The 20,491-nt window shown below is 36.1% G+C and overlaps 1 protein-coding gene across 3 annotated transcripts in view; it reads left to right on the top strand.

The window, feature by feature from the left end:
• Nucleotides 1-20,491, top strand: part of LOC123672630 (nephrin-like) — a 516,260-nt gene that overhangs the window by 32,624 nt on the left and 463,145 nt on the right. For all 3 annotated transcript variants that reach the window (XM_045606814.1, XM_045606833.1, XM_045606823.1), the window contains exon 2: nucleotides 4,765-5,270. In XM_045606814.1, the coding sequence (XP_045462770.1) occupies nucleotides 4,874-5,270 (397 nt within the window). In that variant the 5' untranslated portion in view covers nucleotides 4,765-4,873. The remainder of the gene's footprint in view (nucleotides 1-4,764; nucleotides 5,271-20,491) is intronic.

Below are 20,491 nucleotides of genomic sequence, written 5' to 3'. Positions count from 1 at the left end.
CATTGCGGGAGTCACAGAGGCTTTAGACCATCATCTACACCCTGAAATACTTGCGTTAGATCTCAGTAAGGCTTTTGACTGTGTTGACAGGGAAATACTGCTTGAGAAGATGGAGTACTATGGAGTGAGAGGTATAGCTTTGAAATTCATCAGATCATACTTAACTGATAGAAAGCAGGTGGTCACATGGAAAGGTATGAACTCTGGAATTAGAGAGATAAATGTGGGAGTCCCACAGGGATCGATACTGGGTCCTTTGTTGTTCATTGTGTACATTAATGACTTACCAGGAAATGTTCCGTGCGAGGCAACGAGTTTATATGCAGATGATACATCCTTTCTCAATATTGCTTCTTCACGGGAGGAACTGGAGCGTGTGTGTAATGAGACCCTGCGAGTTGCGGAGGACTGGTTTACCTTTAATGGTCTAAAATTGAATAGAGATAAAATTCAAAGACTGAATTTCAATTTAAACAACAAAGAAAAACGTAGTTTGAACCTACTTGGGATAACCTTGGAGAATGATCTTTGTTGGAAGGGGCATATCTCATTACTTACCAGGAAACTGTCGACAGCCCTTTTTACTATGAGGCGTATGAAGGCCATCTCTACCGATAATGTCTGTAAGCTGACTTATTTTTCCAACTTTCACTCTGTGGCGACATATGGGATACTGATATGGGGGCATAGTCCAGGTCTTGATCGGATTTTCCTGAAACAAAAGGAGGCAGTAAGAATTTTGAGTGGTGTACCAAAAACACATAGCTGTCGAGAACTATTTAAGAAGCATAGGATACTTACCATTGTCTCCGTTTTCATTCTGGAGTGCTTGAAATTTGTTCACTCAAACAAAAATGGGTTCACTCAAGTCAGCGATTGCCATTCGTACAACACCAGACACAGAGATGAGTTCAGGAGCAATTTTCATAGAGCTAAATCCACTCAAATTGCAGTGAAAATTGCATTAAACTGTACAACAAGCTTCCTCAATCTATGAAGAGTTTGCCAGGGTCAGCTCTTCAAAGAAATGTCAAGAATTTGTTGTTGGAGAACGTATTTTATTCTGTTGACGAGTTTTTGAGATTCGAGTTCTGACTTGTGTTATCTTCAGCGTGTTGATGGATTGAATTTTAACTTGTTAAACTGTGTTAACTGATGTTTATATTTATATTAGTATGTTTTTTTTCTCATTATGTAATATTGCTGAATGTGTTTATATGACGTGCCATGTAATTCTTTCTTGATGGCGAATAAAATTTACTACTATTTACTACTATAATTTACTACTATTTATGGACTCGAACTAATTCGAAATCAGTGATTTTTAAAAATTCCCAATTTAGATTTTCGATAAATGTTTGGTGCGGTATCTACAACAACAATTTGATTTGCCCTAATATTTTTTAAAATAGTAAACATGAGAAATTTATGAAAATTTTCAGAAACATAATTTTGTTACAATATTCCAATGGGAATATTGTGGTTGCAACATGATGGATCTAATGCGCTTGGCCTCCTTGATCCCTTTATCTGACACCCTTGGATTATTTATTATGGGAAGGTCTATGCTAAATAGACTAAGAGTAGGGAGCAACTGTTACAAAGAATTATTGATGTTTGCGATATTATTAAATCTCAACCGAATACGATAGCGAAATCTGTGGCACAACTATATCAACGTGCTCAAAAATGTATTGAAATGGAGGGACACCATTTTGAACCATTTCTGCCGAACTGGAAATATTTAATTTATTTTGTTTTTTATTCATTGTTTTCATGTTCAAATATTTCCATTTTTTAGCTGTTTATGTTCTCTTCTTCATTCAGTTTGTGGATAAAAAATTTTCTCAAATAATTTGAGAAAAAATTAGGGAAGGCATTCGTAAATGGTTCTTCTTCTTCTTCAAGTGCCATATCCGCGGCGGATGTCGGCAACCATCATAGCTATCTTGACTTTGGAGACAGCGGCTCTAAAGTAAATGGTTAAGAAACTGCAATTTTCGAAATAATTCTACCGATAAATTCAGGAGATCTTGAACTATGAAATTTCTTTCATGAGGAAATGTTTATTGATCACGATTGATATGACGGTGCCAAGCAGAGATTTAGAATTTTTATTATGAATTAATTCTTTGTGGTTTCGAAAACGAAAAAAAATCATGATATCAACGTACAAGGTCTTTCAATATTCAAGAAATAGACAATAGAAAAGGTCTAAAATTTTCCTAGTCCGAATCTGATTTATTCGATTTCAAAAATGTTGAAGGAAGGCGATAGTAGACGGTGAAAAAACTTCAAAATTTGAAGTTATTCGGTGGATTAGTTCTTGAACTAAAAACAATTCACTCTTGAGGGAACGTTAATTGATCACCCTGTACGACCGTGTCAAGCGGGGATTTAGAATTTTTATTGTGAATAAATTCTATGTGTATGCGAAAACGAAAAAAAATCATAATGTTCACGTACAGGGTGATCCAATATTCACGAAGATAGGAAAGATCTGAAGTTTTTCCAGTCCGAATCTGATTTACTTGATTTCAGAAATATTTAAGGAAGATGATAGGAAGGGATGACAAAACTTCAAAATTTGAAATTATTCGGTCGATTAGTTGAAGAGTAATTGAACTGCGAAATTTCAGTTATACGATAAACATCACCCTATATATCCCAAATGAAGGCACTCAGGGGATTGAAACCTTTTGATACTAGTCCTGCATGATGACCTTCATTCATGGTGTCAGTTTGTCGCATTCTTCCCGGGACACTCTGTTTACGTAACAAGTAGGATACAGAAATTATTGATGACTGATTATGAAAACATGAGTACGTTAACTTTACAATATACACTACTCAACAATTGATAGGGATCACTTACTTGTTCTGAATTTATTTCTGAAATATTCGCTCTAAGATTATAAATTTAGTCAGATATCAGAGTATTTTCAATTGATAATATGGTTCACTTGAGAAAAGAATGAAAAAATGGAAAATTGGAGAGAAAAAAAAACTTTATTAGAAACACTCAAAATTCTGTGTTTGAATACCATAAAAATTTTATGATGAAACCACAAGAAGGCTGAAGTTTCGGTTAAGCCAGTACCTAGTTGGTCCCCTACGAGCTCGTCTCAAGCATTCTACCCTACGAGGCATACTTTCGATCAAACGATTCATAAAATTTTGGGGCAAATTCGTCCAAATATCCCGTAAAGCGTTAGAAAGGTCCTCCAGGTTATTGATCGGTTGTTCTAAGGTTGACAATTGTCTAGACATCTCAGACCAGACATGTTCGATGCGATTCATGTCTGGAGAGCGAGCTGGCCAGTCCATCCTATCAATAGCATGAGTTTCTAGCGCTTCATTAACCAGACGACTACGGTGTGGACGGGCATTATCGTCAATTAAAATGAAATTCTCGCCCACGGCAGCCGCAAACGGAACAATTATGGGTTCAATAATCATATCGTGATATATCTGGCTGGTCATGGTGGTGTTCTGTAGAACAACCAACTCTGTGCGTTGGTTCAAACAAATGCCTCCCCATACACATATAGAACCTCCGCCAAAAGCTGTTGTGGGTACCATAAACTGTTCTGCATACCTTCGACCTCTTTCCCTCCAAGCAAGAATACGTCCATCGGAGTTGACCAAATGAAATCTAGACTCATCCATAAATAAACATCGGCTCCAATCTTCAAGTGTGCCATTGCGGTGCTCCTCAGCCTATTGCCGTCGATGAACCCGGTGTTCCCTATTCAAACGGAGATGTTGTACCCTCCTATGTGCTCTCAAACCACGAACATGTAGTCGTCGTCTTACAGTCTGGTTCGAAATTAGAACTCCTGTTGCAACTCTCAGTGATCTATTGAGCCGCGACGCCGGGTAAGTGGGATTTCTCCTAGCATTGAGGATCAAAAGACGATCTTGAGCAGCTGTTGTACTGCGCTGCCGACCTCCCCCATGAATATAAGCTACTGAGTCGTTTTGGATGAACCTATTCCAAGCCTGACTCACGACACTTTGCGAAACATTCAACCGCCGGGACACTTCTCGCTGGGACAAACATTCCTGTATCCACCGTATGATTTGGTCCAGTTGCACAGGAGCCAAACGTCTTCTCGGCATGACTGATAAGCTGATATTGTTCTCATTCCTTCAATTATTGTCACCTCATGTGTTTGAACGAGAGAAAAAAACAGATTTAATAGCAAATACCACATTGCTTTTCACTACACCTGTAACAGCCTACAGATAATAATCGATTTTGTGAACAAGAGCCGATGAAGTGAGGAAGACTTTGATATAATCAACTCAAAACCTCTTACTTTTTCCTTAGAGAACATATAATGTACAGATATTCACGAGATAACTTGAAAAAATACAAATGAAGAGAAGTTCATAAGTGATCTCTAGCAATTGTTGATCAGTGTAGTATTACGTACAATATTTTTCTATTTATAAATGAATATCTCGATATTATTTAAAGGGTAATTCAAGTGAAATGAGTCCATTCAAGCATTCAATAAGGCATTTAGAGTGTGGCAACGGACATAGGTAGAATTGTCCTTTTCAAATTTTTTTTTATAGTTGCTCTTAAGACGAAACTGTGTTATGTGGCATGAGTTCTATTGGCTCATTCAATTTCTCTCCATTCTCAGAAATTGTTATTATAGCAAATTGATATGTAATCATATTTTTCAAAAATTTTATTATCAAATATTTTTTTTGTAAAATATTCATTGAATCATTGAATGATTTTTTTTTCAGATATCAATACTAGATGTAGTGGCTGTGTACTGAAAATGCTCAAGACTAAGGATCTTATGAACCACTTCGACATATCTGTCTCTCCGGTTTATAATATGTAGCCAACAATATGTCATCCAAAAGCTTCCTAGTGTTAGTTTTGGTGTTTATTGTTACTTGCTCAGAGGCGGAACTTGCGACGGAATTCGCAGAGGCGTCAGATGGCGGTACCGCGTCGCTACCCTGTAACCTCACGCCAAATCAGTCCTCGGATAAAGTGAGTGTGGTGGTGTGGCACAAGGGTGTAGAAGAAGATCCTATTTATAAATATGATCTGAGAGGAAATCGACCGCAGCATTGGGCGGAACCGACTTTAGGTGATCGATTCTTTTTGAGAATCTTGGACGACAATCGTAGTGTATTGACAATTTCTCCAACGAATTTATCCGATGAAAATGTTTATCACTGTCGGGTAGACTTCATCACTTCGCCATCTAGAATTACTCATGTCAACTTGACGATCATTGGTAAGTAGTTAGTCTAGTAGTTTTTTATTTCGTATTTTCTCGGGTTAGATCTCTCGTTGATTTTTGCAAATATTATATAAGATTTCACTCAGGTAAGAACTTGGATTATTCAATTGAATACCCGAAATAAAAAAAAAATAGTTTCTCATATCATTGTTTTTGAGGTTTTACTGAAGATTTTAATTGAAATAACTACATTTCTGAATGGTTTAGTACTAGTCCAGTCCAGACGTTTCAGTCGTTAAAATACCTAGATGGTACTAATAACTTTTTTAAGGCATATGACATTTTATTAGCATTCGATGCTGAAAATTCAATAAAAACTTTTTTTACGATTTCGAGGGCCCTAAAAAAGATTTGGGAGTGACCTATTAATTTCTGGCTCTTTTCTAGTTTACAACTAATGTCTTGTGCACTGAATATACTTCTTCTTCTTCTTCTTCGTATTTTAAGCCTTGGGCTTGTGTTACTGCGCAAAAATATTAACGCACATCATGGAAATCTCAAATTTATTCTACAACTGAAGGTGTTCTCAATGATAATTATTTTTATCAGAATTATGCATGCATATGTTATCCACTTTCAACGTTTTTCTTCAATACAGATGTTTTTTCCCAGCAGTTTGGAGTTTTTCATACAAGTGTGTCCAGAATGTTGCACCGATTCAGGGAGACAGGTATGAATGTCCGAAGACCAGGACAGGGTAGACCACGGGTAGCAACTGCCATTCAAGAACGTTACCTAAGAGTTTCTTCGTTGAGACAACGGTTTGCAACCGCTCGCCTCCTTCAAAATCACATCATGGGGTGCAAATTAGCACTCAGACAATAAGAAATCGCCTCAGAGAATATGATTCAATCTTACCCCAGCCCATCGAAGGGCGCGTTTGGATTTTGCGAGAGAGCATATCCATTGGGAAGAGGCTGATTGGGAAAGAGTTCTCTTCACAGATGAGTCTAGATTCAGCCTCTACCATTGTGATCGACGTTCCCCTGTGTACAGACTTCCACATGAAAGATATGCTCAGTGCAATTTCCTGAATACTACTGGTTTCGGGGGAGGATCGATTATGGTATGGGGTGGAATATCTCTTACTGCTCGTGGTCGTTGATAATGGAGCTATGAATGCTGATAGGTATATAAGGAACATTCTTGAAGAGCATGTAGTGCCATTTGCCCCATACATTAGTGAAAATTTCATTTTTATGGACAATAATGCCAGACCCCATCGTGCGCGCATCGTTCAGAGGAGTACCTTGAAGAGGTTGAAGTCTCTCGAATGGAATGGCCAGCAAGAAGTCCAGATCTCAATCCGATCGAGCAGGTTTGGGACAACCTCAATAGAAGGCTGAGAAGTTCAGAAAATCATTCAGCTACTCTTAATGACTTAGGAATCCAACTCAGAGAAATCTGGAAAGGATTAGATCAGAACATTTTAAGATCACTCATTTTGAATATGAACCGTCGTTGCCGAGCTGTAATTAACGCAAGGGGTAGAAATACCAAGTATTAAATCACTTATCAGCATTTCAGTATTTTGAAAATTGTTTATTTCTCTTCTTTCACATAAGATTCGGTGAAATCCTGAATTTTTCTTTCATTTAATGTGTCTTGTTTCGTTCAAAACCTTCCCGAGAGTACATACATAAAAAATAAGTTATAAAGTCAATGTAGAGTTTACTTTCATTGAAATTGAGATTTTCAGAATGTGCGTTAATTTTTTTGGGCAGTGTATTTTCTGTTCGAAAATTCATAACATAACTTGAGAATATTGAGTTTCACCTTTGTTCGAGGTACACATTTTTAGAACCCTTAGGCTTGGTATACACATCCGGCTTTTTAAGTTGCGGCGCCGTTGCGAGCCGGATAAATTCAATGCACACTATTCCGGGGGGGTTGCGGCCTAGAGGAAAACGACCGCAGATTGCAGTTGCGGCGCCGCAACGGGTCGGCGGGTAGTGTACAGGGTGGGCAAATAAGCGAGGTAAGCGGCTATATCTCAGGATCCGCTCATCGTAGAAACTTGCGGTAAAAAATTTTACCACTAAAGTTTACAAGAGAACACACTGGAAATTATTTTGAAGTTCATACCTCTACCGCGAGGGGGCGTAATAGGTACCGTCGAGTAGAAAAATGAATTTTACTCGAAAATGTTTCATATAAAGTTGAAGAAAAAATATCATCACTGTAATCCTTGGAAAATTCTCTATATATTCGAATTGTCACTTTCGATTTTACGACATCAAATAAGGGTAGGTGAAAGAGAGAAATCTGACTCATTGAAACGCCTGTAACTTCAGTTTGGCTCAACATTTTTGAGCAAATTAGATCTCGTCTGAAAGATAATATCTTGTTGATTGAGGACAAAATGTAGTCATGATGAATTTGTTTTAGCTGCTTTCGATAGGGGGCGCTAAGTCAGAAGTTCAGTGTTTTGTTCATTTTACTGCGAAATTTCGAATGTAATGATAGGATTTTTTTAACAGAAACGGAAATTCCATCAAATTTGCATGAAAACACCTGAGGGTCGCAAAGCGATAATTTCATGCGTTCTGAAGTTATGACCGAAAGAAGATATTCTTCAACTGATGCATTGTGAAAAACCAAATTGTGTCTTTAAGTTCTAACAGAAACAGAAATCCCATTAAATTTGTATGAAAAAACCAACAAGACGCAAAGCTATAGCTTCAGGCGTTCTGAAGTTATGGCCGAAAGAAGACACAATTTAGTTTTTCAGTGCATCAGTTGAAAAATATCTTCTTTCGGCCATAACTGCAGAACGCATGAAATTATCGCTTTGCGACCTTCAGGTGTTTTCATGGAAATTTGATGGAATTTCCGTTTCTGTTAAAAAAATCCTATCATTACATTTGAAATTTCGCAGTAAAATGAACAAAACAATGAACTTCTGACTTAGCGCCCTCTATCGAAAGCAGCAAAAACAAATTTATCATGACTATATTTCGTCCTCAATCAACAAGATATTATCTTTCAGACGAGATCTAATTTGCTCAAAAATGTTGAGCCAAACTGAAGTTACAGGCATTTCAATCAGTCAGATTTCTCCCTTTCTCCAACCCTTATTTGATGTCGTAAAATCAAAAGTAACAATTCAAAAAGATAGAGAATTTTCCAAGGATTACAGTAATGATATTTTTTCTTCAACTTCATATGAAACATTTTCGAGTAAAATTCATTTTTCTACTCGACAGTAGCTATTACGCCCCCTAGCGGTAGAGGTTTGAACTTCAAAATAATTTCCAGTGTGTTCTCTTGTACATTTTAGTGGTAAAATTTTTTACCGCAAGTTTCTACGATTAGTGGATCCTGAGATATAGCCGCTTACCTCGCTTATTTGCCCACCCTGTACATGCTCCCATTTGATTATTTGTACCTCAGACCGTAAGTACGGCCCCGCAACGGCGCCGCAACTTAAAAAGTCGGATGTGTACACCGGGCGTATCGCCCGGACACACAACTTTCAATTTCCGAATGAACTTTATAAATATGTGGGGAAATAGCCAAGAACCGAAGGTTATTCAAATCTTAGAATTTACAAGGTGTTTCAAATTGAGATTCAAAAGTGAATGAACAAAATACATAATATTTTAAATGGTAGGTACTGAAATAGTTTTCATTTGTTTTTGAAATACAGAGCCCCATAAGAGACATATGAAAACATTAAACGTACAGCTTTTACAAAACTGAACCTTGAACTCTATATAAAATAAATATCTTGGGACAAAAATGATGAAAAGCCAGAATACTACCGTCTATAAACATATAATTTTAATGATAAATGAGTGGATAATCTTCTTCTGTTCCAAACTATTAGAAACCCGTTTGCCAATTATAATTTCGATAGAAACAATCGAATGAAATGCACAGTCTACACTACGGGTTTTTTTTAAACATACGTTCGTAATGTACGAACATTACAAACTGCAGACAAGGGCGTGAAAATGGGCAGGGTACTGGGGGTAATTACCCCCAAAATTTCAGAAATCTCGCGAAGAAAAAAATTTCTCCATGAAATGAACCAATTATAATCATTTTACTTTCCTTCGAAATCGACCCGTCAGTAAATAATCGGACCACTTTACGGTTCATGAGTTCATTATCGCTTTCAAGATGAGTATTTTTATTGCACTACGAGCTTGTCTTTGTCCGAGGTTTATTATTTTCCTTTATCTATCCGCTTTCTCGGCATCGTCCCTTATTTACCACCTGTGATTTTGCATTCGTCATCGGTATATACATACCTGTTGTTTTCGGTTTTTGTTACATTCTCCTCATAAAATTTCAATATGTAATTATCAAAGAACAGAACTGAGTAATTCGCATCAAAAAATTGTATAGCCTGTGTTGTACAATTTATTATGTTTCATTCAATTTGCAATTTCTTTGTTGAGACATCAGTTTCGAATTGACTCTATCTACAGGGTGTTCTTAAATTGGAGATACAAATGAAAATAACAGATTTCTCGCATCATTTCAAGAAAAAAAGTTCTATAACATGAATCAGCAAACGCTTTGTTTTTAAGATACTGGTGTTAAAATTCGAGATTCTCGCATAGCACCTTCCCTTCACAAGATATTTAAGTGGAATTGGCAAAGATATTCCCATTTAGAGTTTTCATCATGTGATATCCTAATTTTGAATGCAAATAGGGTGACTGCTTCTTTCCTGCAGAATTATTTTTTTGTTAACCACTGGTAGTTTAAAAAAATTTAAAAAAAAATTTGATTCAGTACTACACTTTTGGTTTGTTGTAGTTTTGTCGTATCTGCAATCGATTTCGAGAAATAAACAGAACAGGTCTCTTTCTATAGTAATTCTCAGGAGAATACAAATTGGTATAAAGATCTAGTTAGGTAGATCTTCTTCTTCTTCTTCTTGCTTATATGAGCTGGTTGTTCATATAGGTAGGCGTCTGCCTGTTAATAATCAATCAGCCTCTTCGGACGTAGACGTCCAGCATTCTTTCCAACGTTTCGGTGGTCTTCCCTGGGTTCTCTTCCTCGTGGGTTTGTTCTGCCTTGCTCCTTTCACCAGTCTGTTGTCCGACATTCTCTCTATGTGCTTATTCCAGTATTTTCTCCTCTGCCTCACAGTTAGGTAGATGTGATAAATAAATTAATTATAAGTTTTGGTACGTATTTACCAACTCTGTAGCGAAGATTAATAAAGATTCGTAGACCGGTTAAGCATCACAAAAAAATTGGACAATTAGAAACACCCCGTATCTCGAAATCAAAGCGTTTGCGGCTCATGTGCATGGACCATTTTATGTTTAAAATTATCCAAGGAATCTCCTATTTTCCTTCGTAACTCCAATTCAGAACAATCGAATTGGTAATAAAAATAAATTTCGGAGTAATTGGGTTTGAACTTTGTAATCAAACCTCTTTTTTTCACATTATACAGGGTGAGTCTTTGACTTGTACATATATTTCAACCCAAGATTCCTGAGGTCAAAAGAAACACTTTTTTCCTTTATCATTTTTTCCGGTTCGGCCCGGTTAAAAGGATGCAGGCTGTTGAAAATCGTTAAAAAAAAGCGATTTTCGGCTATATCTCGTAAATGGTTTATTTATTTATTTATTTATTTATTTATTCACTTATCTACATAAAAAAAATGTGGTAAATAAGTTTTTTTGACCCATCAAACTTACATGGGGAGTCAAAATACAAAGTACAAAAATATGTATAACACAAATTGTTAAATTTTTTACAAACACACGTTGAAAAACAACTACACATTGAACGGAATTCAGACTAGGTCATCATCGAGGAATTCTTGGGCACTATAATAGGCTCTCTCCATCAACATCCCTCTGAGTCTTCTCCTCATATGTTCCCTCTTAAGCGTTTTTATGTTGGAAGGTAGCTTATTATATAATTTAATAGCTAAGTGATTTACGTTCACTTGAGCAGCTTTCACTCTGTGATATGGTATTTTGAAATTATCACGATTTCGTGTTTCATATTCATGATGACAGCTGTTCCTCTCTATTATTTCTTGATGGTCGAAAATAAATAGTATGCAGGCAAGTATAAAAATACTCGGCAAGGTAAGAATGCCCTCCCTCGGGAACAATTCCCTACAGCTTTGTCGCCAATACACCCCGCACAGCACCCTCAAAGCGATCTTCTGCTTTCTGAATATCCTGGCACTCTCAGAGGAATCGCCCCAAAAGAGCACGCCAAAATTGAGAGCACTATGGAAGTGTGCAAAATAAGTCAATCTTGCAGCTTCGGGTCCCGCGAGCTGCCTGATTCTCCTTATAGCATAAGTTGCTCTCGATAGTCTCGGAATCAGCATATCAATATGAAGTGAGAAGCTCAGGTTGGGCATCAATGTGACACCAAGAAGTTTCAAGGAACAACCGGAAGACGATGGCTTGGTCTCGAAGAGGAGTCTCTGGGTTTTATCAACATTCATCATCAAACCATTCGCATCAAACCATGACTTTGCATCCGCCATTGTTTTCTCATCTTTTGACCGCAATTCCCGATCTTCCACTCCTGAATTCAAGAATGAGGTATCATCGGCAAAGAGAATTGACTGATCAGCTGTTACATTTTCTGGCAAATCATTGATGTATACTACAAACAAGATGGGACCCAGTATTGACCCTTGAGGGACACCGTTGTCTATTTTTAACCAGGATGAACTTTTCTCGTCTAAACAAGTTTTTTGTGTTCTATCCGTAAGATAACTTTTAAGCAGGTCCAATGCCACCCCTCGGATACCGTAGAATTCAAGTTTCCCAAGCAACACCGAATGTTTGATACTATCAAACGCCTTTGAGAGATCACATGCTTGTAGGCTACATTTTTTTTTACCATTAAAACATTCACTTATATTTTGCATAATTTCTGTGATTGCGGACTCCACCGATCTATTTGCTAAGAAACCATGTTGTTGAGAGCTGAAAATCTTCTGTTTTTCGAAGAAGTTAACCAGTCTATCCCTCATAATCACCTCGAACAACTTCGACAGAGCAGGAAGGATTGAGATCGGTCGATAGTTTTCCGGGGAACTTGGGTCGCCTTTTTTATAAAGAGGTACTATTCTTGCTTTCTTAAGTTGCTCCGGAAAGTATCCTTCCTCCAGGCACTTTGTAATTATGACACTAAGGGGTATCTCTATAAGGGGAAATATTTCTTTCAAGATGGTGGTGGTCATTCCATAGATATCCTTGGAAGATTTAGATTTTATTTTCTTCATTGCTTTTCTCAATTCATTAACTGTACATCCCTGTAGAAAAATAGACTTTATCGATTTGCTTTTGGCTTTTTTCAATAATTGTATTGGTGTAATTTTCACTTTGGTACACTCATTTGAGGTTTTCGAACCAACTTCAGCAAAATATCTGTTGAGGTCATCTGGGCTAATATCTATCTCATGTTGTTGTTTTGTTTTACGATTACTTTCATGGCTTATAATCTTCCAAATTTCATCATTTTTATTTTCTGCTAATTCAATTCTTTTCATATTGGATTTCTTCTTCGACTCTGTCAATTGCCGGGCGTACTTTTTTTTGTAGATTTGGTATGCCTTTTTACTTCCTTCGTCCCCTCGTACTTTCATTACTGTCTCCAGTGCCTCCAACCGATTTCTCATTTCCATCACAGTTTTGTTTTTTTTGTTCTTGCCCATTTTAATTCTGTCTGATTTCAAAATTGTTTTTTCAGGACAGCTTCGATCGAAATGATGAATTAGTTTCTCCCAAAAATTATCAAAATCAGCTTTGCATGATAGACTTTCAGAAATTGTCCACATCTCTTCCTCCAGAAATTTCTTTAGTTTATTGATATTTGACCTTCTTGTGTCCCTAGAGATGATCTTTTTGGCCTTTCCCGGGGCAGAGTGAGTAGCATAGCTTAATATTTGACCCATATGGTCTGAAAGGTGTGGTTGAAAAGTAAGTGACTCACAATCATTCACGTTCGAAAATATATTATCGATTGTAGATTTACTTGACGAAGATATCCTTGATGGTTCCATAAACTTAGCCTGGAGACCGAAATCCATAAACACCTCTCGTAATCTGCTCGAGTCCACCTTGTCCTTCGATAAATCCACATTAAAGTCACCACCAACACAAATTGTTTTAATTTCAGGTTTCATCTCGTGTAAGCTATGCAAGCAGCATCTCAGCTTTTCCAAAAAAGTGTCAACGGATCCCTGAGGAGGCCTATAAATTCCCAGTATTAAGTGTCTGTTCTTTGCATCCCACATACCAGCCATCTCTATGGTGTCTTTCACGGAAAAATCTTTGAGGTCTTTCAATACCTCAAATCTATATTTGGTATTAGCAAGCAGCAGTACTCCACCATATCCTCGAAGTCTACTATAATTATCTATTACGTTGTATCCCTGGATCTTCAACTCTTCAACGATTTCCTCCGCCATCCAATGCTCTGTGATAATGGCCGCATCGATTTTTTTCTCGAAAAGCACCTCCTCCAGGAGATCTGTCTTTTGCTTAATTGATCTTATATTGACGTTCAGTAGGTTAAAAGATCCGAAATCGGGCTTAATGTTCAGCTTGTCTTCGATATTTTCGAAAAAAATACCTCTTGAGAGTAACTCCCCTCGGCCAGAAGTCTCCCCTGTTCACTTCCTCCAACAGATCGAAATCAATACCCAGTCTGAAAGATGCACTCGTACTATCTTCTCTTGAAATTTTTTCAACAACAATTTCCGTTTTATTTTCTGGAAATTTTGCCTTTATAAATTCAACTACATCCTCTTCTTTGCAATCTTTATTTATTTTTCCTAAGTGTAACCACGCTTTTTTATTTGCCGACTTGAGACTGCAGTTCTCTGTTCCAGTCCCCTTTATAACGTCTATTCTACGAGTCTTGTAAGGTTTTCTATTAGTTTTCTCCTCCTCAGAAGAGGTCAACATATTTCCAGTTTCAGTTGTCTTTGTGGAATTCTTAATATTTCCTCCAGACGGCGCCTTAGTATCTTTTGTGGCGTGTTGTCGCAAATTTTTCCCATGTGATGTAGTAGGCACAGATAACCTGACAGTAGGTATCTTTTTTGAAGTATTATCGTCATATTTACATTTGTTTTGGTTTTCACTTCCTTTACTAACCTCAACAGGATTTCTATTTGTTGCTGTAATAAGCCTTATTAAATGTTTTTGTTCATCTATTCTTTCTTCAAGCTGATTTGTCATTTTTGTTTTCAATGCTATTTCGTCTTTCATATACTGTATTTTTAACTGATATCTCACACAATGCGTACACGATGTTAATTGTTCCATGTCCTCAAAGCATTTCTCTTGTGTGTCAACAACTGAAGAATTTTCATTATCGTTTACAATTTCAGGCTGATGATTAATAGAATTCTCAAAACAAATCTCATTCAGACTAGAAAGTCGGGCTCTCAAATTCTGAATTTCTATTTCTTTCTCCTCGCAATTACATTTCTTGGAGGTTATGTCATCACAACAGAATATTTCCCCAATTTCACTCACGTATAGTCCACTGATTTTCAAAATACAGCTGGGGTGGAAAGTACTTTTGCATTTATGACAAGTCACATAATTTTTCACATCTTTGGTACATTTTTTGCAGATAATTTCTGCTGTGCTATTTACTCGCGGTTTGTTTACCATTGTCGTTACCGTGCTCGTTTCGGGTTGTATCGAAGGAAATGATTTTTGAGATATAGCTTTTTTTTGATGTGATCCATCTTCTCCGAACACAAGATTCCATACACATTCTTCTGTTTCTTTATTATGAACATTACATCCCATAAAAAAACCAGAAATTCGAAGAAATCAACACTTAAGAGTAATTTGAACGTTCACTGAAGAATATTTGGCTAATTTGAAGAATAAAAGTATTCCTCATATTTTCTCGTACAAAGCGCCGTTTTCGAATAACTTGATCTTAAAAAAAAATTATCTGTGAAATTCAGTAAATTGGGTACTTTGGCTGAATGCAACTCTGTTCTGTTGTGGAAAAAAACCACAGAAATGAATATTTACTATGATGTCATGTCTCAGATTTTAGAATTGAAGTACTAGCCAACTTAGTTTGAAAATGAAGTTATTTGAATAAGCTCACCTCAACTCCTCGATTTGATTACAAATTACTGAGCTTTGGCACAGCTCTGATAGTAAGAAGATACTTCACTAAAATCAACATTCTCTTTGAAAAGTCCAGATTATTCATAAAGCCCATGTTTAAAAAAGTTATCACAAAATAGTACCATTATAATGACAACAATCAATATCCCACTAAAGACTGCTGCTATCGAACAATACTGTATTCTTCTTCGGGTCAACTCACATCGAAACATACCACTAGGACTAGGTACATACTAGACAAATTTTCATATGATTGAGATTGAATACTTTTATTCTTTTGCTATTCCATAAATTCATCCTAAGAGCATATGATTGACATACTTCCAAGAGGGCCATAATTGTTTTAATGTGAAAACAAATTAAGTGAGTTGAAAGGACCAGGATATTCTATTGTGGATATTTATATTGAGGACTTCTCATTTATTTTCAATGCCAAAATCAAGATGAATTAAGAAATTAAGTTGGCTATAATGTAGGTACACATTAAGAACAAATTTGATTACAAGTGGAGTCTAACATTTTCCATTGATTACAGAGCCAGAATATTTTACATATTTCCATATTTTCATACTGATGGCTTCAAAAATATTGATGCATTTCAATATTTTTATGAGATAGTTGGAACAAATCAAATGCTTCATTTCATAACAAATATCACATAACAATAACGGTGTAAACTGTAAATGAAAATTTTAGGTTAGAACATAGATTATTCGAACCGAACTGCTGTGTTTATATTTGGCATCACTCGAAATTTGAAATTCAAACTTAAAACCACAGATTACTATAGTCTGTGTTAGAACTTTCACAGATGAATATTATTTATTTGAGATTTTAAGGTTAAATGGCAATTCTTGAACGAAATGAAATAAACAACGATATCATATAAATGAAATATAATGAATGAATGGATATGGATATCAGAGCTAATATGGGTGGTAGCGAGCTCAATTCGTTATAATTTTCGAAAATGAAATACAAAATCAACAGAAGAATATTTAATCTTCAGCGTCAACGAAATTGGAATAACTCATTTATTTTATTATAAACACTACTTTGTTCAACAAATGGAATATTAAACGTGAGTTTATGATGGTTTTTCTAATTTAGTAGCTTATTTTCAAGGTTCAAAAGGTATATCTTATGCTTGAGAAAACTTCAGTGTTCCGGTTTTCAGGGGTGAATTAGCTCATTTTGAAAATTTAAAATGGCTATATATTTTTAACAGGGCCGAATCGGAAAAAATGGTAAATGAAAAAAGTGTTTCTTTTGACCTCAAGAACCTTCGGTTAAAATATATGTACAAGTCAAAGACTCACCCTGTAGATATGAGTAAAGAAGATCTACGCCCTTGACTGCAGATTAGACTTTTTTAATGAGAATGAATATGATCGATTCACTTACACATTGCGACTTGTAAGGCAGAGTTTTCAATACAGACTCCGAGTTATAAGGGACAAGGATAATTTCTGTGTGTCTTCGAATTATAGAGGTGAAAATATATCCGTAAAATAATTCCGAGTTATGCATGGCTATTTTTTCAAGAGGATTGCAATAATTCCAATTAATGAAGTACGAGATAACGCGAGTCGACTATATCTCAAAACCGATATATGTATTTTGAATTCTTTCGGGCTGAATTGTAGACCCATGATAATTGTTGGAAAAATCAAAATGAGAATTTCCTATAATTGTATCGAAATTCTAGCGCAATCAAAAGTTGCCATGAATATACTGGCGTGCCCCACCACTATTCTCCGATCTCATGCATATTAATGATAATTATATTATGGCCAACTAACCGATAAAGCCCAAACACCGATTTTCCGTGAAGATAGATTTGCATTTGATTCGGCTACGTTTGGATAATTCTTTAAATTTGCATTCTAGATTTCTGCATGTGATGGGAAATGGAAACCCATTGATTTTCACATGATATGTAAATTATTCATTTTCATTTCACTACAAGTTCAAAAAAGATGACCTAAACTTCGAATGTAAAAATAAGTTCACACGGAAAATTTTCTCGTTTCACCTACCTCAATAGTTTCATGTCAAGGGAGATGAAACGCTATTATTCATTTAATTGAAGTCATTTAGAGAAATTGAATTAATGATGATATAACTAAAAATTAGTGAAATTTAAGTACGCACACTCATTCCCTTAAATCAGCCAAGTCTCAATTTCAGTTGAGGAAACGACTAGCAGAATACATATATAAAGATCAATTAATATAAAAATTCTTCTTCTTTATATTCAGAGTATTCAAGTGAACTATTGTTGGGAATAAAAAGAGATAAAAACAACAAAACACTTGAAATTTCTTAGCTAAGCTTTGTTGGGAGAGGTGAGTTCTTAGAAGAAACTTTCAGATTTGTTCGACTTCCGCGATTAAACCATAATTAATACTAACTTTGCTTTTTTGAATATAACACCTAGTTTTTTCATTCGGAAGTGTTGTTTTTTTTTTCAATTTCATAATGATAATCCGATATAACAGAAAATCTGCATGACAGTGAAAAATGAAAATTCAAAGATTCATGCAAAATTTCATGTTGATCGACCATTTAAAATTTGAGGAGAAAATAGCAGAAATTCGCCCAATTCTCCTCTGAACACTCAACTTCAGGAGTTGAGATTTTTTACAGGGTTAGAACTATTTAGAGGGGCACTACAGGGATATCAGAAGCCGTTAGAGATACAGGGTGGCTTAAATTACAACAAAAGTTGCGTTATTTAGGGATTAGTGTGTTGCTGTTAACAGATCCCAATTATCTCCAATGGTTCCGAAGATATCTCCAAAAAACTCAAAATCGAGATTTTCTTTTTTTCTGTATAACTCATTTGTTTCAGGAGATAACTTCACAAAATCTGCTTTGTAGTCATTATCCAATATAGAGATTCTAATAGTGTCGTTAGATTTTTTTTGTTTTCCATTGTTTCAGAGACGCGATAGTCAATTTTTTTTTCTAATTTAGTGGTTAGAGTGTGCAATTGTTTCTTATTTTGTTCTTACTGTATATAGAACTAATTTTTTCTTTGTATATATTATTGATGATTCGATTAAATCACCAACTAACGTAGAAAATTTTCGAATGTTAAAATTAACCACAAGTTCAACCTGAAACGAAACGAGTATAGGAATGTCTGAAAATAGGGAACGGAACGTATTGATTTTTTTATGTATACTTTCAGCTGGTCTGATGATTGTTTAAAGATTCGGAATCGATCGCTAAAGGATATATGTACCTTAAATATAAATATAGTATGTTTTTATCTTAATTTTTTTTAATTGGTGTTAGCACCATGTTTCAAGAAAGTAGAGGATTTTTAACATATTTTTCAAATTTAGTTTCGGGGTAGATGAGTTATGGTTGGGCAGCAGGGTAGGGTTCATGTTCACATACATTATGTGTAGTGATCAGGGTAGTCAGGATTCGATGCTCACTGAACTATAAGACTCAGAGAAAAAAATCTTCAAGGACCCCTGATTTCTTTTTTCGAAATAATAATATAACAGGAATAGATCATAGAAATCTTGATTCGTTCTAAAGTTACAGGGCGTTTTTGAAAAATGACTGTTTCAAATATTTCATTATATATTGGTCTCTATTCGAGATTTCGAAAAATTCTAGAACGTTTTTTCGGTGATGTTTATAGTTCATAAGAAATTATAGAAATTAATTACAGTTTCAGAAATATAGAGTACAAGTAAAGTGGTGTTTTTTGAGAGGACATCCTATATTTTTTAAATCAGTTTTTCAGCCGCCGATTTGTCGAAAAGTATTATGTATATTAACGATCTACCAGATTATATACATGAAGTTGAAGCTACATTATTTGTAGATGATACTACAGTCGCAATAAGGGACGCGAACTCATAGACATTGCTTGAGCGTTCACGTATAGAGCGAGTGAGGCTCGTGGAGTGGTTTACGGCAAACGGCCTCAGTGTGAATGAGGAGAAAACACACAATATGATTATGACCTTGAGACCATTTAATGGGGAAGACGACATGGTTCATTCAGTAAAGTTCCTCGGTGTTCGTGTGGACTCGGCGCTCACGTGGAGTAGCCACATTGACAACCTCCTGGCCAGGCTGAGTCGAAATATTTTTGTCCTGAGAACTCTATCCTTTTCCCTGACACCGGACATGTTACGTGCCGTATATTTTGCCCTGGTAGAATCACATCTGAAATATGGCGTCCTGCTGTGGGGGTCCTGAGGCTGTTTTCAGACTGCAGAGGCGAGCGATAAGAGTTTTGGGAAAGCTGGGCTACCGTGACTGCTGTAGAAATGCCTCTAAAGATTTGGGTATTCTCACATTCCCATCGCTATTCATATTGGAGAGTGTTATATATATTCATAAAAACAAGGATAAATATGTGCTACAATCTGACATACATGGATATGGTACACGGAACAAATCACTCATTAGGAAAGATTTCCTAAGATTGAGTAAATCCCATCGCGCTCCTGGATTTCGGGCGGTGTCTTTGTACAACAAACTTCCTGGTGGCTGAAGAATCTGCAAATGAACGTTTTCAAGATAAAAATAAAAAAGATGTTGACATTGAAGGTATTTTATTCAATTGACGAATTTTATGATATGACTCTGAATGAAACTGATTTAGCCTAATATTGTTCTGGAGCTGAGATTTAATATAGGTACTATTTATACTGCTGTTTGTAAATTACCCTCAATGACGTGTGAAAACAATGTATTATTTGTATTAATCACCAATATTTGTATTAATCAGATCTATCTATTCTATCTATGGTCTTAGATGTCTAGAGGAGAGTTGGTGTTTTTTAAATACGACCTAATATACAGGGTGTCCCGTAAAGACCACGTCAAACCGAGGGAGAATGTAGATCAAAGGATAACCCACCTGCTGTGACAAAATTCCTATGATAAAAGTCACCCTTACGTGATGAAGCCGAATTGCGGATGCGATCTCTCAATTCGGCTTCATCACGTATGGGTGTTGCGTATACTTTGTTTTTTAGGCAGCCCCAATAATAAAAGTCCATAGAATTTAGGTCAGGTGAACGAGGAGGCCACAAAATTTCACCTACTCTTCCAATCCACCTGTGGGGATA

This window comes from Harmonia axyridis, chromosome 1 (assembly GCF_914767665.1).
Source record: "Harmonia axyridis chromosome 1, icHarAxyr1.1, whole genome shotgun sequence".
NCBI classification, from domain to species: Eukaryota; Metazoa; Arthropoda; class Insecta; order Coleoptera; family Coccinellidae; genus Harmonia; species Harmonia axyridis.
Note: the sequence above shows the minus strand (reverse complement) of the source record. Positions and strands in the feature narration are given on the sequence as shown.